The sequence below is a fragment of the Columba livia genome, chromosome 5 (assembly GCF_036013475.1).
Source record: "Columba livia isolate bColLiv1 breed racing homer chromosome 5, bColLiv1.pat.W.v2, whole genome shotgun sequence".
Lineage (NCBI taxonomy): Eukaryota > Metazoa > Chordata > Aves > Columbiformes > Columbidae > Columba > Columba livia.
Genome location: NC_088606.1, coordinates 29,776,598 through 29,800,834, shown reverse-complemented (window position 1 = coordinate 29,800,834; position 24,237 = coordinate 29,776,598). Strand labels below are relative to the sequence as shown.

The window sequence follows — 24,237 nt, the reverse complement described above, 5'->3', positions numbered from 1 at the left end:
TGTATTTTATAAGGTTAGCAAACTAAATAATTTTTAATTACTATGAAGGGCCAGTCATAACTTCTGATATAACAAATAGCCCCAGTTAAAACATACAATTCTTGATCTGAATTACTACAGTTTTCACATTACAGTGGAACGAACAGAGCAAAGCACTTACTGTAGTACTTTTTAATTGCAGCTGCTCAAAACTGTTTATAGACATGAAGACTTCCACTAGATATCGCAAGGCAGTTGTACATCACCCCCCTGATACTGGCCAGGTTTACAGCAAGATTTACTTATTAAAGAAACATGGAACCAAAGCTGAAGTACAATCACACACATAGAGGTGCATACCAGTGAAGGCAGAGCAGCCACCTCTCACAGTAATACTTACATAAAGTCAAAGTTCTGAATTCCCGTGTGTATTATCTGTGCAGCAATAAGCAACCTACAGAGCTACCATCTGGGGGCAGTTTTGCAAGTATGGTCAAGTGTCCCGACAGGGTGCACTTGCCCACGTGCATGTACACACAGAAGTCATATACAAGTTGTAAGAACTATTTCCAATATTTTAAGAGCTTAAGAAAGCTCTTTACTTCCCAAGTGAATACCATGCACAGTTTCCTGAAGGATATCTTTAAAACACATGTTTTCTAAAACATTACCTTCTTCCAAAACAAAACCACAAATACACACGGTCCAGTTTTCTGGACCATTTTTCTGTAGAAGTTCAATTCTTCCATATTAAGAAAATCTAAACTGATGTCTTGCAAGACAAAACCTTTTCTTCTCTTCCTTTTTCTTTCTTTTAAAATGCCTCAATTTACACTTTTCATGAGGCATTTCTACTGTGTATTAAACAAAACAGTACTCTCTGCAAATCACTGTCTGCGCTTTTCTTCCTCTTTGTAAAAAAACAACCAAAAAAACCAGCCAAGGATTACAAAAAACAATTCTTTGCCAGCTTACTTTTATGTTATGAGAATAAAAAGTTTTACGCTGTCTACATACTCTCAAGGGAATCACTGCTGCAATCAAAACATTAAGGATTCATAGGTAACACAAACACTTCAGAGGGTACCCTTAAATGTTTTAATGTCTGGTTTTGTTACAATTTCATTATGCAGCTAATACTAACTTTTCAAATTACATCTATTTGTTAGATTTTGTCTGTTAAGAGTTTATTGAATTTAAAAAAAAAAACAAACCACAATCACCAAACAATTGTAGGAACTATAGAAATAAAAGATATGTGCTTTGGTGTATGTTTTCAAAAAACATTTAATTCACATTTATTTGCAGAATTTTTCAACTTTGTTTCTTACTTCTTTATGCAGTGAACTTCAACCCAGTCGAATTACTGCCTGATATGATAACCTACCTAGAGATATGCAAGCAAGTCTTCAGCTAAAGTTGAGAAACGAATTTCCTGAATAACATCAAAGAGAAGGTATGCTACTCGTCATAAACCTCTAACACCATGAACAAGAAATGTTTCAAGTGTCCAGAAGTCTTTCTGAAGTTTTCCATCTTCTTCCCCTTGTTTCTACATCTAAAATGCTGTAAATTTGGCATATAAAATCTGTCTTTTTGGGAATTCCTTCTGTAAATTAGCAATTAAAAAACCTATTATTTTTGTTAAAGAAAAAAGGAAGCAGTCTTTATATTTTTTTTACCTTGATGCTCCAAATGCTGTACATGTGAAGTACAACTGTCTTGTTTCAAATGGAATTAAGAAAGGACACTTGCTTGTTAGCTGCTCACACCAGTCCGGCAAAGCTCCACTAGCTAGTGCCAAGGGTTCCTGTAGTTTAATGCAAGAAAAAGAAAGAAAGAAAAAAAGTGTTTCTAATATTAGACTCAGGTTGTCCCAACAAGTTTGTAGCCAAGTACACAGAGACGCAACACACTCAGGTATGGAGATTTCACCTGTCCTTAAGTTTCTTCCTTCTCAGCAACTGCTACTTTTTTTTTTTCTCCTTTCTTTTCAATTCTATGAATGAGAAGTTCACAGAGCTTCTAGAGCTCAAGAGTGGACACAAAGTGCTTTGGCACAAACACACTACAAGCTGTAGCAAATCTCTGGGATACTGTGCTGCTCAAAGCACTGTGGGGAGATCTCAGTATACAATTACCTGGAGAGAACTACTTTTGCCCAAAGGTATTAGATACTACCTCATCAATACCAGAAGACACAAAAGAAACCTGGTGGTAGTAAAAATGATCCCCAATACAATATTACTATAGTCCCTCCTAAAATACAATCATACTAAAAAAAAGACTGCAGAAATTATTACTACAAGGATATTCAGGGTGCCTTAAAAGAATATGAACAAACACAACTTTTTTTTAAGGAACACTTAAGGCAACTTAACTGTAATTTAAAAACAAACAAACAAAACAAACAACACTCAAAAAGCACACAAGAACTGAGCAAGTCAAGAATCTTCATCTTTAAATCTTTGTTAAAGAAAATATAGTTCTACCAAAGAACTACATCTCAAAGTTTTCCTTCTAAAGCATCTAACTGACCTACTATAATACCAAGATTGTTTTCTACATGCTATTTTTTGAAAGTTTTATGTAGAATGTATAAACAATACAATGTTTTTGAAACTTAACACAATTAATGACCTCTGTTACAATGTCATCAGGCAGACATATATACACTATGTGTCAACATGCATGTTCTTTTTCATAAGCAAACGATACAATTGTATTGCAACTTTTATTCTTAGAATGCTTTTATTTATACTAGCCTGTTCTTACAGAATTTCCTCATCCAAAATATAAGGAAGTATCATATGAAACAATCTGAAAGTCAAAATAGCAAAAAAGCTAATAATTTCAAAAAGTTAAAGTACACTAGAGTCTCAAAAACAATATTACATAGATACATTGTGAATAACACATCAATGCAATACCTCAATCTGTTGCAGAATCTTTGTAGTAATTTTTTTGCTTGTGAATTCATCTGGTGGAAAGTTAAACTGCGGATGCTCATCACCTTCTGAAAATATCAAGAGAAAATTTGGCCTTTACTTTGTTTTCATGAAAACATTTCAGAAGCTCTGCTAGGTAACTAACTTACCTTCTTGAGAAGCTCGTGCTGTGTAAGGGTCACTGGCAACTATATACAAAATGCGAAGTAACTGCAGAACATCTTCTACTCCACAGGAGTTCTGCCCACTGCCAGCTTTGGCCTGAGGTTGTTCCTTTGCCAAACTAAGGATATCAGAATTCTGAAGAGTAGAAATGGCCCCTTGATTTAATCCAGATTTTGATCCATGTTCACAAAAATCCTGCAAAACAAGAATTGTTAAGAATGAAAACTTTGTGTTACTATCTTTACGACTGTGCACTCCAAGTTAGTGATGTGAAAAATGAGAATGGTTGCTGTGTTTAACCTCAACGCTTAGATGAACTGTGGATGCTTCAAATCATGATTCGAATGCATTTTAACTTGATTATATGTAACAAAAGACATACGGGGCAGCAAAAACTAAACTTGATATTGGCATGTGAACATTCGACTTTCCTATCCATGTCATATCGCTCCTTCACAAGATCTTTAAAGCTGCAAAACAAAGCACACAGCCATTCATAATAAAAAAAGGTTGGATGCAGACATATACCTTGTATGCAGCTATGAGCTGGGAACAATTTCTGTTTTTCCTAATACTTTTATTAGTGCCGGTTAATTTCCAGTGGCGCAGGAAAGCTGAGTCTGCATTCTTCTGCAGGTAGGTTATCAAGTCATTCTTTGGTAATTCGTCAGTGCCAAGGTACTGCTCCACATGCTCTACTGACCAGCAACCCTACAACAGGAACCACCAAATGTTGGTTTTTCCTGGTTGTAAAGTCTTCAAGATTTCACATGCATTACATATTGTCTTTTTTAAAGGAGCATGCATTTACAGATGTACTCACTCATATCCTTTAAGTAACTGAAAACTGTTAGTTTTTTTAATGTAGCATTTCAAAAACTGCAATTAGATTTGTTTTGCTTCTGTTTGAACATCCATGAAAACATACAAAAGCAAAGAACTAAGTCTTACCATTTTTCCACTTTCTTTCTCTTTATCAGAATCCTTCATTTCTCTGTACATGATTCTAGACATCAAAACAACAAGTTAATACTTCATTCTCATAACACAACTTCTAAATTCTGAAGTTATACACTGACTTGTTAGATATTAATTATATTTCTATAATATGATGTAAACCAGCAACAGCAGCTGCTCTTTGCTGCACAGAACATCTGGGATACCCTCATCCAGCAAAGTTCTTAAACTCATATTTAATTTTCATTATGCCAATATTTATCTTGAAAAGTATTGATTTCTGTTTCCTTAAGTGAGGTCTGAATAATCAAACAAACTTCATCATGCAAATTTCCCAGACCAACTTTAGGTTCTTCACTAAACATACACCAGCTCTTTGAAATTTTCGGTAGTTTGTTGTGTATTAACTTAAGAGATATGCGCACTTACAACTATTTCTCATGCTTTCTAACTAGAAAACAGTTTTGTTACAGCACACAATTTTTGACATAAGACAACTTAGAAAACAGGTGTAATATACAAGCACTGATGAAATCTAAAACACGGAGTTTAAAAAAGTGCAGCCACCTCATGGCAGTTTTTGCTTTCATATAGGTTAGTTTCCTAGTATGACTGAAGTTACATTGGTGTAGTAAATGGAAAATAAACACAATCATATAGTTGTATAATTTCTGTCTATTACTATAAAGCAAGTAAGGTCAAATTAGGATAGAGAGAACAGTTGAGGTTGGAAGGGACCTCTGGAGTCCTAGTCCAAAGCTCCTGACTCAAATGTTATGTTTAAATGGAATTTCCCATATTTCAGTTTGAGCCATTTTCTTCCTTGTCCTTTCACTTGTCACAAAGAGTCTACACTCCGCCTTCCTTACTTTCCCCCATCAGGTATTCATATACACTGGTAAGATCCTACAAACCTTTTGTTCTCCAGGCTAGACAGTCCCAGACCTCTCAAACTCTCTTTGTATGACTTCAAGCCCTCTAATCATCCTTATGGCCCTTAGCTGGACTCTCTCCAGTGTCCACACGTGTCTTGTATCAAGGAGCCCTGAACTGGACACACCACTCCAGATGTGCCTCACCAGTGCTGAGCAGAGGGGGAACATCCCCTCCCTCAGCCTTCCTAATGAAGCCCAGGATGCTGCGGACTTTCTTTACTCCCAGGCTGCAGAGCTGGTTTGTGTTCAATTTTATGTCCACCAGGACCCTCAGGGCCTTCTCTGCCATGCTGCTTTCCAGCCAGTTGGCCCCCAGCCTCTACCAGCAGCTATTTCTCCCCAGCAGCCAGACTTCGCATTTGCCTTTGTGGAACTTCATGAAGTTGCGGTCTCTCTATTCCTCCAGCCTGATGAGATCTCTTGGAATGGCAGCACAACTATCTGGTGCAACAATGACTCCTCCCAGTTCTGTCTGCAAGCTTGTTGAGGGTCAGCTCTGTCCCATCATACAGTTCATTAATGTACATGTTAAACAGTACCGGACCCAGTATCAGCCCCTGGGGTACACCACTAATGACTGTCCTCCAGCTGGACTTCATACCAATGATCACAACCATCTGAGCCCAGCAGTTCAGGCAGTTTTCAGACACTATCTAGTCCATACTTTATTAGCTTGTCAATGAGGGAGAAAGGGTTGAAAGCCTTGATAAAGTCAAAGAAAATAGCATCTACTGCTTTCTCCTCACCACTGAGCTAGGTTATCGGATTGCTTAAGAATTATTTCCTTTTCTTAAATCCATGCAACCTACTCCCAATCACCTTCCTGTCCTTCACTGTTTGAAAATGGTTTCCAGGAAAATTTCCACTGCTTTTTCAGAGATGAAAGAGAGTGACCTCCCTATTGTTCCCTAGATCTTTCTTGCCGTTCTCGGGGGTAGGAATGACACTTTCTTACAGTCCGCAGAAATGTCTCCCAGCCACCATGACCTATCACAGATAACCAAGGAGTGGTCAGCTCTTGTGGGTGCTTCCCCTTGGGCCTCATGGACTTGTATGTCCAGTTTCTTTAAGTGTTCCCTAACCTTTGCTCTTCACATTCCTCAACAGATCCTAATCCCATATCTTCATGCTGGGACAATATTACCCTTGGGTCACTTGACCCTTCTTCCATCTCTTATATGCTTCCTTTTTTATGTTTTGAGTTCTGTTGAGAGTTTCTTTTTCATCCATGCAGGTCTCCTACTGCCTCTGCCTGACTTCCCACATATTACGATGGATTGTTCTTGAGCCTGGAAGAAGTAATCCTTGAAAATGAAACAATCACCTCTCCTGACCTCTCTATACATCCCCATGGGATTCTTCCAAGCAGATCCCTAAGCAGACTAAATTATGTTCTCCCTGTCAACTGCTTGACTTTTGGAATATTGTTAACAAGTCACAGTTGAGCATTAGAGGTTAGGACATTTTTTGGTTTGTATTCAAAGCACTAGCTTCAAAACAAGTAAGAACATCCTACCATAAACACAAGAAAAACTAATTCTAACATTGCTTCCTATGGAGTAAGAAGAAAAACTTAACAGTGTTTCACACCTACTCCCTAATCAGTCACAGTGTTCTCTACACAGAATAACAAACTTATGAGCTTACGTGTATGTTGGCTCCCAGATACGTCTAAGTTTGTCAGATTTCACATTGCCATTACAGGAAAGCTGTAACAATTTCTGTACATAGTAAAAGATGGTAGATCGAAAGTTTGTTAGGGGCAGCTCTACTTCTCGAGTTGTTCCAAGACCTGAAACTTTCAAGGTGAGCGCTAAACGTGGCGAAGGCATGCACTCAACCTCTTCCCAGAGTTCTGCATGAGGTGTACCTGCACGTGAAAAAACATTTGAGAAGCTGTTAATACAAAATCTATAATGCATGACAAATTGGCTTAAACATAATAAAGTGGCTCAATAAGGAAACGTGAAAATTTTCTGCACACATGCCAAAGATATGATACTGAGTTGTAACTATGAACTGTATCTAAGGGCTGTAACTGCAACACTTCTCTATATGTGAGTAAAGCTAACAAGAATTTTTGAAATATCTATTGATCCTTAAGTCTTGATAACATCCCCTTTAATACTATCACAGCACATGCATTCTTTTCATACATACTATCTTCTTGTTGTAGGAACTTGTTTCAGTTCATCAAAATCAACAACGGCTTGTTTCCACATAAGATAAAGCTACACATTCCTTTCTGTAATGAACATTGACTATACCTGCCCTGATAAACAAGAATGAACTAAGGAACAAGACCGGGTGCTTTGCTACTGGTCATACAGACTGCTCAGTTTCTGTGGTAGTTTCCCTTGCCTCCGCTTTGGACTGTTTCAACAAGCCCTCTCCAATCAAAGCTGCTCTGGGTAGCTCAGCACACAGATTATTCCTTGCAGGTTGAACCAGAGATAGCAAGAAATATATCACTAATCCCAGTTAATTCCATGAGTATGCTTATTTCACATAGCACTTAATTTACTTTTCCCTCAATAATGCTTGAAGCTGCAGAGTTAGATGAAACTCTCATTCAAACAGAGAAAAGCCACACAGCCACAAAAGCATATTGTACTGGTTAATGGTGACAGGAACTCCAGAGCCCAATGGGCCTTGAACAGCGGGTCTCCATCCTAAAGCCAGATCAAGTATCACGAATGTCCTGTCAGCAAACCTGGTGGAGGAATTTCTAGGTCAGTTGTTTGTTGAACATTAGTACGACCAGGTCTTGGGTCAAAAGCAGGAACCAGAGCAGAAAACTGCCGTTTCAATACATAATCATCATCCCATGTTCTTCGGCGGCCACCTTTGGTTTCATACTCCTCCTCTTCCTAAAAAAAAAAAAAAAAAAAAAAGAGTTGCTTTTAGATTCTGCTACAAAGAATCATTTAATAAAAACTTAAAACTTAGGGAATACAGCAGTCATGTAAACTAAAACTGACATAAAAAAATATCAAAATGGCACATAACAGCATTAGTTCTGTTTAACTGGTCAAGCAAGAATCAAGAGAACTATCAAAACCACAGAGAAATCAGCATAAATGTGTAACCTTACAGAAGGTGTATTTACAGTTTCTGGAAAGAATTAAACTTTCCATAAAGCACCAGAACACAGGGAAATACAGAGTAGTGTAGACCAGCAACCTTGATGTACATATCTTGTGTATTATACAAACTTTGGAGTATCAAAGATGCAAATAAAATCAATGGTGTCAAAATTAACACATTAACTTTACTGAAACCAAGAGGTATTTTTTTTGAAAGTGTATACACATATTGATATATAATGTATACACATTTTATCCAGAGATTAAATCAAACACCCAAATACTGAAACTATTATGGTGGGAAGAAATCTAATTTTCAATAACCTTTGGCAAGTATTAGTTGCTTACGACTTTTCTACAACAAGCTTTTAATCTGTTCAACTCCTCATTGACAAGAATTACACACTACAGGGTGTTTCTAAAAGATGGACCCAATTTGAAATCATTGTATCTCTGCAACCACGAACCGCTCGTGAATGAAACTCTCACCGCTGGAAAGGGTGGGACACAGAGTTTCAAGTGATGAGCACCAGATGCCTCTCCCAGCGCACAAACAGCCCCCAGCCTCAGTCACTGGCACGATGGCGACCCCATCAGCTACACTGTTTTGAAACTCTGTCCATCTTTTTGAAACACCCTGTGTATCAGAGGGAACATGACTGGAACCCAACCAAGTAAAGCCAAATTTTCTCTTTCAGATCCAATTCTCTGCAAAGACTAATTTAGCTATTTCTGCTTCTTCCAATGAACAGCAACAGTAACATCATGTAATAATTTCTGAAAAGTGATCAACAGTCTACAAGTAAGCTTCCTGTTTGCATTGTAGATTCATTTAAGTAGCACTGGTTTTTCCTTTCCCAACTTTGCATCTTTGTGCAGAAGCGAAATAATGAAATATTTAGTAATATACTTGAGTTTCTCTTAAAAACATAATCTGAGTAGGTTAAAATGCTAAATATTTTAAGTTGTGCATATTAATTACAAGAGGAATCTTCTATCATTCCATAAAGCAATATTCACATTTATGTAATAAACATTAAATTATCATCTTATATTTTTCCTCTTGGACCTTGCAATATCCATTCTGGTCACTTCAATGGTGGTAGAAGACCAGGCATTTATCACACCACTAAAGAAAAACCAAATGAAAAGCCAGAACTCACAGTAATGTAGGCAAGACCTATATGGACTAACCTGCTGGGTGTTGCCTCGCCTTTTTCTTTTTTTTTTTTTTTTTTTTTTAATAGATATATATATCTCAGGCTGTTTTTAAGGTATTAATTCTGACCTGTAAGGTCTCAGTGTGTGCTGGCATTCAAAACCACTTTTCTCTGGAATAAATGTTGAAGGTGGTACCATCAAATTTGTACAGAAAGGCTACTATCACCAATCTAGTGCTCATTTGAATGCATGAGAAAAACAGCTTTCTTAATACTCAAAATATATGCAAGAACGGGGAAAAGGGACAATGAACTGCCTTCATAAAGTAGTACTGAGTTTGCAGCCCCTGAAAAGTACAACACGATTTTAACTTTGGCATTTTATTTAGAGTCTCAATGGATAGGCACTCCAAACTACTAGTCCTCATTCTAAACGCATCTGTTTTAATTAACAGAAAGATTATAGCTAGGACCTGATATTGTAAAAAAAAGAACAACAACAAAAAAATCTGTGGATTTTTAATGCATCTGTTAGTCAATAAAGATATAATCTATGCTAACTATACTGTACCATAACTTCCTCATATTCTTGATCTTCTTGGTTATCATCTTCATTTTCATCATCTTCTTCATCAGGTTCAGGTAGATCCTCATCATCATCTAACTCTGCCAACAGAGTACTAGCTCGGCAGCTATCAAGAAAATCTATAACACATATATATATTTACATATGGAACAGAAGGCAAGAATAACTTTTAAAGCAAAATTTGGAAAATTAAGGAACAATAGTATTAGGAACACTGAAAAAACAAATCTCACAAACAAAATTATTGCTTATGGCATAAGAAGATTAAAAGCTATGATAAAAGCATACACCTGACAAAAAGTTCAGGAGTCCAGTCAATAGCATAACTAAAAAAGCCCTCAACATATGTATAATTAAGAGTTATCAGCAGGACAGATCAGTTTCTCATTTGATTATATCAAACACTTGAAAATTACATTTATGTTAAATTTCAAAAGATCACAAAAAATGCTACACAAATGTATACTGACTCTATGTTTAATTAACTTAAAAAATAGGTTAGTGATGTAATCTCCACTAAGAATATGTGCCTTAGACCTCAAATTACAATGTAAAGGACATATAAAATAAACATTTTAAAGCGATATTTTCAAAGATTCAATTGCTAATTAATTTCTGTAACAAGAAGCTCAAGACAAATATAAAGTTCAATTTCACCCACTTTGGACTAAGACTGAAAAGAAAACCCCCAAAACCAGAAGTTCACAGCAATCCAGGGTGGACTGAGATGAATCTTGACATTTTTCTATATGCATATAAACTATCTATACCAACCAAACACCCTTTGAATTGTTGCCAATGCACCAACAGAGACTTGAAGGTAACTCTACTTGCCCAGCTGTTTATGATATATTTTAAGACTTGTCAACCAGTCAAAATACCAAATGAGACTTAAAAATTAAAAGAATAATGGAGATGGCATATGTAGGTATTTTAATCGACCACCCCCAAGCAGCTCAATTCCAATATCCATTGAAATTACCAGGTATTTTTCAAGCAATTTCAATAGGCTATAGGAAAGGCGACAGAATAGAATGCAACCTTAATCCAATCCAATTTTAAATGAATCAAGAATCTTCTATTTGTAGAACATCTCACAATCCAAAAAACTTTACATTAGGAAGTATTTTGCCATATCTAGCCCAGACTTTTCTTGACTTCATTTCATTAACTTAATTTCCCCATGTTATCAACCTAGTTAACCAAATCATCTTTCACGGTATTCATATCCTGCAAATAAATTCTGTTCTAAAGTCTGTTTCTCACAGAGTGCCCACATAGGTCTGCATTTTGTTCCTTGAATCATATCATTCCATCTTCTAAGTAATTTTCATTTCTGTGTTCTTTCCAATTTGTTTTGCAATTACTGTTATGGTACTGAGATACCTGGAACCTCACCTACTATTTTAAGTGTATGATGTGCCTAATGGCAGAGACTTTTCAATCACTGAGCAACACGGGGTACCTCACACTGAGCCTATAGCATGCCTACACAACGCCATGAGAAATAACATTTCTATTTTCATTACAAGTTCATATGCAAACTACATTCGATACTAAACTCATTTGATTAAGGAAAAGATTAAGTGCCTAAACAAACTATACCATAAATAATAATATGGGACAGAATATACTGAAAATAAAGATTAGAAAACATAAGGAAATAACGCTACATTAACATTATTTTACTTACTGCCTTACAGAACTAGTAATATACAAACAGCTCTATTTTCAAATACTTTTCAGTAAATAAACTACTACATGAGCAAATAATAACAATGGGAGAAAAGGGGAAAAAAATCATTAATAATGGGAAGTCTGCTTATGTTCATTTAAAAATGAAACTTACCATATAAAGAATATTCTGCCTCCTGACCTGTATCGCTCTCACTAGATGTTGATGTTAGGCTAGTAGTTAGAGTATTACTAAGCGACTGACCAACAGATAAAACTGTAGTTGCTGTAGCTACATTGCTGCTGCTAGTAACACTGGATGTAGACATGGTCACTGTTGATGTGGTACCAGTTGTAGTCAGATTAGGGAAACTTTGGGCACCCATAAGAGGAGAAGCTATAGATAAAGATATGGTAAGATAAAATAAATAATTTGATGACTTGAAGAGCACAATTTACATGCATGAGTCCTGTGTTGAAAAATATATTTGGGGTTGCAAAATTATCAGATGGCTTATTTTACAATAAAGAATAACAGACTAAAGGGGAAAGGTTTCCCAATGCAAAAGTGCACCCTACAATCCAAACGCCCACTTCTGAGCATATTCCCTCACATACATTTAAAACAAATCATTTTATTAAATAAATCCCCAAATCCCATTGTACATCTGAAATAATTTCATTTTCAACACATGAGAAGTATTTCATAAATCTGTTATTCCAATATTGTGTCTGTCTTTAAGCCTAAAATTTAATTTAACCTCTAAAGTGCAACATAATTAAAATAACACAGGGAAAACAGTTTAACTATACATAAATTAATTGAGAACAGAACACAACAAGTGTGGAACTTGTGATTTTTTTAGGCATTTTTCTAAAGTTCTTAAAGCAGCTCTGACTTATCTTTCACATAACTATTAGCACATATGTTAATGATGGGCAACAAGCCTGAGTTGGCAGTACTACAAAACATGTGACTTCATACCTTTCTTATGTTGATTTATATTAATAATTTTCAGAATAAGCAACAATTAAAAATTTACTTTTACTGCACATTCAACTAAAACACAGTAAATACATTTTAATTAACTGAAACAGGACTAAAACCACTGTAAGCTCAACTGAAATAATTTCAGGTACACAACTGAGTACAAGTTATAGTAACTACACATTTGCATATCAATCTTCAGAACATTTTCTCACATGCTTATCTTCAAACACAGGAGGTTAATCACATGTGCATGTGCAAATTTGAGGGGCCATCTTTACTTAAATTTAAACCTTATGTTTTTCAATCTACCTTTTCTAAAATCTATTGAAGGCAAGTTCTACAGTTTTAAAGTAAACAGTTTTGTTACTGCAGCTTCTGTAAACTGAGGCACTGCTATCTTAGAAGAAAATTAGTTTCAGTTCTGAATTTCAGACTATTATTATTGAGGTTTGCAAAGGTTACTACCCCTAAAGAAGAATACAACTCAACTGGGATTCTTCTCCTAAGTGCATTTGGTAGCTTTTTGAGAAAAATAAATTTTACTGTTTCTATTTTTGTTGTTTGGTAGATACATTCCTAAGGGGGGAAAAAAAACCCCAAAGTAAGTAACAGCTTGTAAAGAGAAACACAAACAAACAAAGTTGACCCAAGCAACCATAGTGCTTGAGATTACTTCTATGTGTGAGGAAGGAGAGAGTGAAGTTTGAACGTAAAGCTGTCAACAAGCCTATGCTCTAGGAAAGCATGGACATTTTCCAATCCAAAGGGTTTTTCTGTTGTTGTTTAATAACTTGAAAATAAATTGTTCAATATTAACATCTTCCACCCCCTTCTAATTAATGACAATCAACTCTTTGCTGTTACAATAAACAGAAAAAGCCATTAAGTGCCAGCATTTCATTTGCTCTGAACTCAAAACCAAATTGAATTTGGCCTCCCCAGACATCACTTCACTCCTGGCAAATACTGATGTTTTTAAATGCAACCACCACAGCAAGCCCAGGAAGACTTACATCATTAATCATGATTTCAGAGTTGATAATTTCAGACTTTTTTTTTTTTGGTTGGTTCATTGTTTTTTGCTTCTTCTCAAACTTGGACAGGCCAAACAAAAAATAAATTTAAAAAAATATCTAAGTTTTTTACAATGCTCTAATATAACTTCGGTGAGCCTGCTCAAATTTAGTCTCTGATCTCTTTTTGGCTCACAAGCTCCCATTTACAGTTTCTATTTGTATAAAACAAAATAACTCCTACATGAGGGATAATTCTAAAGTAGGAATCAAATTTTTAGTGTGCCATTTTCTTATTTCCAACTTCAGCACTGTATGATATCAAACAGTCATGAAAACTGTTAAATGTGCTGTTGAAGTATCTTTACTGCGTTTTTCAAAGGTGCTCTCTCTCCCTGCACCAGCACAAATCTACTTCAGAACCAGAGGCACTGACTATATGCCTAAAATGAGATCAATTACCAGAAATCTTCCTTTGAGTATCTTACATTTTTAATGCAGGCTGCAAACAGTCCCCTACCACCCCCTGGTATCACAAGATAAACGTAAGAACACACAAAAAAAAAATCTCCCCAAGAAAATACTCACTGTTAAAAAAAATAGAAATTACAAAAGCAAACACCATATTTTTAAGTAAGGAAGTATACAAGTTCTAGAAAAGCATGAAAGCTGAACAAGAAACTATGTGTTTCTTTCTGGCATGAGTAATTTTACTTTTCCTTATTTGCCTATCTCATGAAATGCAGCTCTCCGGTTAAAATGTTACCACCATCACCCAACAAAATGCCTAAAAAGGCTGGTTGAGTAACAACTCTAATGGGACCATGCTGAAAATTCGGAAGAGCGAGCTCACAACAAGCAGGTTTACAATTTACCTGCTAATACCTTGGTCTTACACATAACCAGAGAAAATGCAAATGTAAAAGCATGCACATCCCACTTAAATCATAGTTAACCATAAACTTCCTGACACTTAATATGCCTGAGCAGTTTGCCAAATGTAAGCCTTAATGAAAACATACACAGTATTAGAGTACATTAAGTTATTCAGCCTGCCAGAATGCAGGAATCTACTGAAATTCCATCACGCTACAGTCTACTTCTTTCTTTCTACTGTGTTCTCAGTTCTTAAGCTCAGAGACTTCACAATATGCACCAACTGCCTTTCCCAAGGAAAATGGAAAAGTAACAGAAATCGGCAGATACAAGGTGAGTACGCAAAATCTACACAGATCAGAAAGTAAGAGTATCCCAACATTACCTACTGTTGCTAGCCTTCCAGCTTTGTAATCTAAACCATCTTCCTAAACATGTAATAGAAAATAACTTGAATTTGGTGTCTATTTGATGGGTGCCACAGTGTAATCTGACATCACAGGGCAATATAACACTTTCCAGGTGACCTGAACTCTGTGAGCTCTTCAGGAGTCTACAGGTACACACAAGGTCAAGGCTGCTCTGAGTTCGTTTATCAGGCCAACAGAATCCAAACTTCTTTAAGTCTAATGAAAGCCAAAGAAACAACAAAAGCTTTAACTAAGATATAGCTTACTTACTTGCAGTACTCATGACATTTCTTCCCAAAGTATTAGTATTGTTATCACTGCTACTTCGGCTTAAATTCATGTTGTTTGTGGCATTGGTACGTGCTATGTTTGCCACTCTTCGTACAAAGGACTCCAGGCTGGAAGTTTCTCGAGATGATAAGTTCGGAACGCTTGCACTGGAGCTCATCGGTGCCCCAGCAGCCAGCAAAGAACTGACTGAGAGTCTGTTACTTGCTGAAGAGCTCAGAGGTCGTTGGGAAGCCGCTTCTTTATTAGTCAGTTCAGAGACTGAACTCACATCAGGAGAGCTTACGCTAACAATTCCCATAGATATAGCACTGGACTCCCCAGGAGTGCGTATTGAGCTATCAGGACCTAACTTCCTCTCTGCATTTTCGTTTCCCATGTCCGCTGTTAAGGTGCTGGTGCTCGCACTGGAAGATGACCCTACGTCAGCCTGAGGCACGCTGTCAGCAGAAGACAGAACAACAATTGGTTCATGGACGTCAGTGCCTGAAACTATATTTTGCTCCATTACACTTTCTGATCTCCGCTCCATTTTGGTCGAACCCAAGCTGATGTCGCTGCTACTGGCCACGCTACACACAGAACTGCTGCTTCCTTTTCTACTTGAGGAGCCTGCAGCAGCAGTCGTCTTGTCTGGACAGTTGTTTTTCACCAAGCTGCTCCATGACTGCGTTGTGCCTGAAACAGTGGATGAAACAGGTTTGGGTGATGCCGCTGAATCAGGGTCGTACCCTGGTGCAAGCTTGAGGTCAAACTTTCCTTCTGCGCCCATACGGTAAGAGTTAGAGCCACCAGCATCCCAGGTGACATCAATCCAGCCTGGAAAGGGACAGGAGTTTGTGAGATCCAGCAGAAAGCAGACAGGAGCGTGTCAGACAGTAGCTCCACAATGTGGGATCAGCTTCTGATAAGGGCTGCATGTCTGAATTATTTACATGACTAAATAACCTTTAATGCCAACTAAAAAGGAAGCGTTTAAGTCTAAACAATTTGGTATTTTAAAATATTGTTAACATTGAGGCAGCAAGCATGATCAGCCTCTATCTTCAGGGTCCCAGAATCCAGCCAAAAGTAAAGTTTCCTTCAGGAAGGAAACAGTGTAATCTGACATCACAGGGCAATATAACACCTTCCAGGTGACCTGAACTCTGTGAAGGAAACTGGCCTAGTAGGACACCTCAAACTTTTATTCATAGATGCTCTAATAACAGAAATGTATATTACAACATATCATAACTTTATGAATATGTGTCAAGAAACAATTATTGTGAGGACATTCTATAATGTTTTTCTTTGTTGGATGCCTATAGATAAGCATATTTACTTGACAGAAGGCATTTTATGAAGCTGATGAGTTCAGTATTTCTTATTCTTGCCCTATAAAGTGGAAGAATTCATTTACTGATACTCAACGTTTTAGTTCAATAATTTTCACAGACTCAACATTTCCTATTCATAGGAAAAGTCTTATGGCAAGCAGGTAAGTACTACTTCAAGAAAGATTTCAGGGTAGCAAAAAGAATATGTTTCATATAATGAAACTTTATACTGGGACCAAAACAGCACTCGGAGATGCTACTCTTCAATCGCTTTATTAAATTATTATTTAGAGTACCAGGATTTTTTTAACAGTTAAATGTTATAAATCTGCAATAATGAGGGTAACATGCAAAATTTAGCTAACTAGGACAGAAATTGGGGCAAACCAATCTATTTTAACCTGAGTATGTATTGCAATCTGAGAGTCGCCTAAAAAAGTTCCTTCTAGTATTTCTTATTGTATGTTAACTGTAACAAAACTTGGGTGTCATTATTTTGATTGATACACATTTTCTTTAAAAAATAAAATGCCTAAAGCTCAGTCATCTTCCATAGCCTCAGACAGAAATTTAAACAAGATGTCAGGTCCAGACGTACACAGATTTTTCTTTAATAAAACAGAAGAGAGTTAATTTGAAGTAAAATATTCTTTTTAGTACTGTGAGGTGCACTTTTACCTTATAACTATCCAAAAGTCATCACTTCTAGATCAAAACAGAAGACTACAGGCAATTTTCTATTTAGAAAGAGCACGCTGAAGGAAAAGTATTTAAAAATAAATTAAGTTTTCAGATAGGATAAGCAGACATCTCATCCCCACATGAGCAGGTTTAGATCACGTTATTCTTGTCTGATTTTTTTCTGTCTTCATGAGCTACTATATGTCTGAGTAGCTTTATGTCACTAAACCTTTGAAGGGTAAAATTGTCAATGGAGTCTGATTTTTTTTCCTTTCTACCATGTATTTGCCTTTCGTACCAAATAGGAAAAAAAAGTTCCATACTCTAGTTAAACATTATCATTTTTCCCCTATATGAATATCTGAACAGTGTACTTTGTAAAAGCATACTAAATAACTGTTCTTGGTTTGTATTGCTCCTTTTCCTAAAGCATTAATTACAAACAGCTTTAAATCTGCACAATTTTTTAATACATATTATGTAGTACTTGGAGTCTTAGTGTTTCATCATTATAACCCTAAACCAACACCTTGACTCTGTGTAAGCACCGCTTAGCAATAAGGAAAATATCCCTCTATTATGAACACTGTTTCCAGCACAAATCCAAATCACAGCCACTATGAAGAACAGTAATGCTATCCCAGCCAAAACCAGCACAAACGACAAAAAAGTCAATGGGATACTGTTTTCAAAATTCTGTTTGAAAGAAAACTACGGCAGGAACAAGAGTCTTCTGATACATGTTTCACATTGTGGCATCACCATCTGATAAATGAACCTCAATTTCACCTATGCTTAAACAGGAAAGTTGTACTGGAATAGGTACGAAACCACTGATTTAGTAGAATACTACTCACCAATAATACCTAAAATCTTCAAAGTGAGAAGGTAGCTATGGTACTGTTGCATCTGATAAGAACAACATAGAGATGACAGAAGAATCCCCTACAAGCTGTACTGAATTGCTTAATAGAAATTCAAAGTTTCAAAACATTTTAAGACATTATACTTTGGACATTTCTCCATGTTTGAGAGCTGACAACTCCACAAACTAGAAGAAATTTTAAAACCTGGCAAAGAAGGAGCCTATGAGTGGCTGAAGATGCTTCAGAAACAAGGCAAGTCTTACGCCACAATAAGGGGAGAGGGAGAAAAAGGTGGAAAGCATGTTCAGCTGACAAGATCATCACCTCTTCTGGAGCCTCCTCAATATCTTAGCTTCCTGAACACTGACTTCCCTGGCTGTTGCAGGTTTTTATTCTGCTCCATAAGTTAAGTTTTTTGTGTTTTTAGTTAAAAAAAATAACAACTTGATCCCAATGAAGCTAGTGAGGTAGAAAAGGTACAGGATACAACAAAGTCAAGAAAAACATTGCAAATGCTAAGCTAGAAGAAATGAAGGAGATAATTACAGATTCAGCAGGCCCAAAGCTTATCTAATCAGTTTGCATCCATCACCTTCCCATACTACTACTTCTTTGTAACAGATGTCAAAATAACAATTTGGTATTTTCACTAAGCAAAGCTCCACAAAAGTTTCATTTACAGCAAGAATCTCTTTTCATGCATTCAAGTGGAATTTCACAGCTGCAGTATTTGAGTTCCTTCTCCCCAAAAGATCTAAAATTTTATCAACTTCTTCAAGACACTACAAAGAAAATACTTTAATGCTGCCCATTCCACATGAGCTGATGATGCTACAAACATTTACAAATTCATGCAATTTGTGCTCACCGTTATGCAGTTCTCCTGTAACAGTGCCTTCACCCTGTGGGCTTCCATCCTGATCTCTCCATTTCCAATCAATTCCTCTGATTACACGAGCTCCTGGAACCATGTATTTCAACACCTGAGAACGGACCAGACGTCGCTGCCTTCGCAAATTTGCTTCAGCTTCTTTAGCAGCTTTTCCTACAAGAAATGTAAATTGAAATGAAAAGACTTACAAGTATTGAATGAGGAATAATTTTGAGCTTAAGTTTCTAAGCAAGTTCCACTGCAAAAATTAACCTTTTTCACACTGATTTTTATATTGTATGTTTATCAGCATTGTAGGAGAACAAATAGGATGTACACGTTCTTTTTCTTACCCAGCTGATCTTCACATACTCCATTCACAGTGCCATAGAGTTCAAATCCAGACAGGGAGAGGTAGTGTGTTTGCCCACTGGCATTCTTTCCCATCTGTTTTATTCTAACATGTCTCCAGCCTTGTTTCTCATCTTTTGGAGGATCTAAAGGCCATGTTGCTGTAGACCTTTAAATTTATGAGAAAGGGGGCATGATTGGGGGACACACACCAAAAAAAAAAAAAAAAAGGCTAAACCAAACCCATAATGCTGATTATGTATGGATAAAATCAGAAAACTGCCAAGAATACAAGACACATAAAACCTATTAACACTATGGACATACTCTGCATGAGTGCTAATGTTACCATCTTCTCAAAAACAACAACAAAAACCACCACCAAAACTAGAATTTATAATGATGGCAAAGCACAAATGCTATTATGTGAACCATACGGAGAACTTATGAATCACTTATTTTCCAGCCCATCCTTGATAATTCAGATCATCTACCATTTATTTCTTTATACAGTCACATTATTCCACCTCTAGTCCACATTAAATTAGTCTACAGTCAAGTATGGTTTTAATTGAGCTGATTTTATAAAAAGTGAAATAATGCACAGACGTACCCTGGTTCGTTGAGACTACAGTCATCAACATGAGTATACAAAGTAGTCCAGTTCTGTCCATCCTTAGACACCTGGAAAACCCAATTTCTGAGAGCAGATCGTCCATAACCTCGAGCATGGCGTAATGTGTAAGCTGATGGTATAACCCAAAGGCCAAGATCTATGGCAAACCAAGCATTCTTATCATCGTTAGTATGACAATTGAGAGCTGAACTGTCACGGCTTAGGATGTCTTCTAACCGGCCATAAGGCAGATTTCTTCCTTCTGAGGATGTGACCACTACTAAACCATAGGCTGCTGGATTTACCCATTCATATGCAGTTCTACAGTAAAAAGAGAAATACAGTAAAAAGAGAAATACACTATTCAATTATTTCTTACAGTAAAAACCCCAGGTATTAATAATACTAACATTTGACATTCACTGTAAATTGTATATTACAGATGAGTTTATTACAAACCAAAAAAATTAATTTTAGATACTTATGTAACTTTAAAGGTGTTCCAAACACCATTTTACTACAGTGGTTTAGAAACATAAAGGCACATATATACAAAAAAAAACCAAAACCAAACCCAAAAAAAACAACACACACCACCAAAAATCCCCACCACACCACCACCAAACAAAATCATGGCAAATAAAAACAAAGACACAAACCTTCCCACCCCTTCATTTCTTAAGTAAGCATACAAATTCTCAACACAGCTTCAGAGATTCATCTTTTTCTATTATTTAAGTAGAGCAAAAAGAAATTTAATTCTAATGATCAACAGTAAAAGCAAAGATATCTCCCGAAGATACCTCATTTCAGTACGAATTGTCTCTCCCCATCCTGCCCCATGGATCACAGTTTATCATATCCAACTTAAAAAGATTTAGCTTGGAAGAAACTCACTTTGCATTTGTCCCAATCCAGTAAATAATTCCATTTTCATCAAAATCATGTTGATGCCTAAACACAAATGTTTGGCCTTCACGTAGTTTTCGTACAAAAACAAATGAAGCCCTATCAAAGTCGTACCATTGCTTTGCTACCTACATATGAACGAGAAGAAATCAAATATTAGAGATGCAGAATGCAACCGTTCCTTGTGAACTCTGTGTGTGGTATGTTGCTCACCATTTTCAGGAGATACTGTTCTAGAGATTCAACAGTTGCCAAAGGCTCCATCTTTAGCATTCTACCTGTCCGATCTATTAAAGAAGTCTCCCCTGAGGCACGTTCCAAACGAAATCTCAAGCGCCTTGTTAATATCTGAAAGAGTAGCTAAGTATTAACATAAGCTTTTCTATCGAGGTTTTACCATCTTAAGAAAAGCAAAATATTTCACAACAACAGTTTTAGAGGTGTATCAAGTATTTTTGTTGTGCAGCTTAAGCAAACTATTAATATATTCTCATTGAATGCTTTAAAAAGTAATTCCCTAGAACTGCACTTCTTTCAATTAATCAAACAATTCTTTAATATGACAGTCTATAAGTCAATTAACACAAGCCAGCATTTTCTCACTTTTCATGTATTTTCATAGCTTTTGTATCTAAATCCTGTAGACTAGCAAATACGGTAACATAAAAACTGATGATGCTTTTTCAAAATACTTAATAGCAGCAGTGTTTTTGCAACTCTCTGCAACTATTTTCTAATCATTTAACATTGAAACAGAAATATTCACACTTCACTGTCATCTTGCAAAATCCTGAGGTGTGCTTTCAGACAGAAAAAAAGAAGACTCCACAGAAACTGGACAAAACCAAATACTTTAGCCTTCCTTTCTAAGAACCTGCTGATCCTGCAGGTGTCTTGTATTACCAAATGAGCACACAGGCCTAGAACGGACCCTTTTAACTATCACAGCCCATCACCAGTCATCACTAATAAACATATCTCATAATTGTCTAATTGCTGGTACAAACAGTAAGGATATTTACTAGGGGGCATATTCCCATACAAAGAGAACAATACAGTAATATGAAAGAACAAACATCTCTGCCATCAAAATTTACTTTCACTTCACAGTGTAAAAGTGACAGTAGAGGAACACCCAAACATTTAGGTTAAGTGTCAGAGGAAATAAATGCAAAAAAGTTTGTTGTTCTTTGCCTAATTTCATGTGCTTTTGCAAGAATATGCTTCATACAGACTTAATGAGTGTAACTTGTACTGAAATTTGCATATAACATTCGGTCGTGTGTATGATAAATTGTTATCCCAGTACATTTACCTGAAGATTATACGTAGATCCTGGTGTATCATACAAGTGGAGAGGTAGACGTTCGATAGATTCTAACACTGCTATTAACTTCCGAACTAATGCAACTGCAGGACGACTGTGAAAGTGAACAGTTACAGTGTTACCGCACAATAGAGAAAAAAAACTCTACAGTATCTCAGAGAACAGTACCCAGCTGTAGCAAATATCTGGCACTCTACTGATCTTCTACTGATCATCTGTTCTAGCCATAAGGTTACAGCAGAGTAAGAAAAATATTAATCTGCACAGTGATGAACAAAAGCCACCTTTATATTTGTCAACAGATGTATATTTAGTAGAGTTGACTCTAAGAGATAAAAGTAATCCAGTAAAATTTTCAATTCAATAGTACATGCTGTCTTTTAAGACCAATTTTCTATTTCAGAAAAAGATAAATTGAAATTGAAAGAGCAGTTCCTTTGCCTTTAAATTATTTCAAACATACTATAGTGCTTCACAGACGAAAAGGGTTTTTTGGTTTTGTTTTTACCTTTCATCATCTTCATTTTCACTGAATGCTGTTTTGAAAACATTAATTCGCTCTACCAGTTGACTACAGTCTTGTTTCACATCTAAATCGACATTCTAAGAGGCAAAAAGAAAAAGTACATGTTACTTCTAATACAAAGCAATATATTTGTTCTTCATACTGGCAAAAACATCTGTTCAGTCTCACTGAATTCCCCATTTAAAATCTGTACATGAAAAGCTAAATTATATCAGCCACTAGAACTGACCAGCGTTGATTTAAAGATTTTTTAATGGTTTATTCAAAATAAAGCCATCTGTTGTGACAGCATATATTCAACAAGTAAGCCACAAACTGGAGCCAGTCTGCCTCATTTTCATCAAGACAGAAAAAGCCACATTTGGAACAGATTTTTAAAATAAGGGACGTGTCTACTTTCTTTTTTTCAGGAAGTTTTTCTTCAGAGACTTATGTTCTATAAACTCACATTATTTAGAACTGTAAGCAACGACTGAACTAAGCCACTACTGCACATTTCATATGGAGAAATAGTATTCTCATCCTTCAATAGTACAATTAAGTTTTCCAGAGCAGTCTTCATCAAATCTCTCCAAGTATTTTCTCCCTCAATACACTGGAAGACAAAAAGACAATTATGGTGAGACAAGATAACAGTTTTCACACTTGCTTCATTTTAAAAATGTCCCACTAAGAAAGAATCATATGCATTAAAAAAACTTCACATTTCAGAGAGACATATTGCAAATTTCCTTCACATCACAATAGACTAGTCTCAACATTATTATGAGATTTCTACTGACATCACACATTATAAATTAAAGGAAGCACACTTACCTGTCTGTTTGTATGAAGTTCCCATGCAGACTCCAACTGTGTTGCGATGTTCCTCAGTGTTACAACGACTCCCCGAGGCATGCTTTCAACAGCTTTAAAATGATCATCGTATAAATCTCTCGCCATAGTGCGCACCTACAAATGAGTTTTGACAATCAGAAGTCATACCTTGCTGTAATGAGACTATTATTATTCTCCAAGATACTAGAAATTTGCTCATTTTTTTTAAAGACGACCATGAGAGATGCAAAAAAATAGGGAAGAACCAAAGTCTGTCATACATCACAAAACACAAAGGCTGTGAAATGATTAAAGTACAGAAGAAATAAATGAAAATACACATAATCTTATCAAACTTACAGAAACTAAGCTTACCATCATATATTAAATTACAGCACAACTGTAGAAGAACAGACAGGACTCTCAACCTGTAAATCTGTTTCTTTAGAATTGTATCATAGATCCAGTGATCTTTTTAGAGGTAAGATTAACGGGGTTTTACATGGTTCCTGAATGCTCTATTCACATTCCTTAAACCAATTCACACAAAAAGTCCTTATGTGACCTTTTACTAAGAATTAGTATTTCTACAAAGTATGGATCACCCAAGATACAGATTTGATAAAATAAGTTCTTATTAAACAACATTGTGCTTATAAGAATTTTCCCCAAAAATCTTTCCTTTTCATTATCATCACATGTCCCACAATAATACATTTTGCATTTGGAGCTACACAATGCAATCCCAGGTATGAAAGAACACTGCCTTCCTTTTGTCATTCCACCTATCCTCACTCACATTTTAATTTTCAATTTAGTGTCATTTCCTCAGATATAAGTGTCCTTACACGCTACAGATTTTTGGTACAGAACATATCAGCTGCACC

At 36.2% G+C, this 24,237-nt stretch overlaps 1 protein-coding gene across 12 annotated transcripts in view; it reads right to left on the bottom strand.

Annotated features, from left to right (window-relative positions):
* The window catches only part of HECTD1 (HECT domain E3 ubiquitin protein ligase 1), a 64,566-nt gene that overhangs the window by 5,494 nt on the left and 34,835 nt on the right, over positions 1–24,237 (bottom strand). For 4 of the 12 annotated variants that reach the window (XM_065064117.1, XM_065064119.1, XM_065064118.1 and 1 more), the window contains 19 exons: positions 23,351–23,485; positions 22,983–23,129; positions 22,517–22,611; positions 21,997–22,102; positions 20,895–21,029; positions 20,670–20,809; positions 19,770–20,093; positions 19,159–19,325; positions 18,803–18,979; positions 15,051–15,887; positions 11,666–11,887; positions 9,802–9,935; positions 7,698–7,854; positions 6,632–6,854; positions 4,044–4,098; positions 3,621–3,803; positions 3,077–3,287; positions 2,910–2,995; positions 1,662–1,789 (listed from right to left, as the gene is read on the bottom strand). In XM_065064117.1, coding sequence (XP_064920189.1) covers positions 1,662–1,789; positions 2,910–2,995; positions 3,077–3,287; positions 3,621–3,803; positions 4,044–4,098; positions 6,632–6,854; positions 7,698–7,854; positions 9,802–9,935; positions 11,666–11,887; positions 15,051–15,887; positions 18,803–18,979; positions 19,159–19,325; positions 19,770–20,093; positions 20,670–20,809; positions 20,895–21,029; positions 21,997–22,102; positions 22,517–22,611; positions 22,983–23,129; positions 23,351–23,485 — 3,662 coding nt within the window. The remainder of the gene's footprint in view (positions 1–1,661; positions 1,790–2,909; positions 2,996–3,076; positions 3,288–3,620; positions 3,804–4,043; positions 4,099–6,631; positions 6,855–7,697; positions 7,855–9,801; positions 9,936–11,665; positions 11,888–15,050; positions 15,888–18,802; positions 18,980–19,158; positions 19,326–19,769; positions 20,094–20,669; positions 20,810–20,894; positions 21,030–21,996; positions 22,103–22,516; positions 22,612–22,982; positions 23,130–23,350; positions 23,486–24,237) is intronic. The other 8 variants (XM_065064121.1, XM_065064124.1, XM_065064125.1 and 5 more) reach the window with 4 other exon arrangements.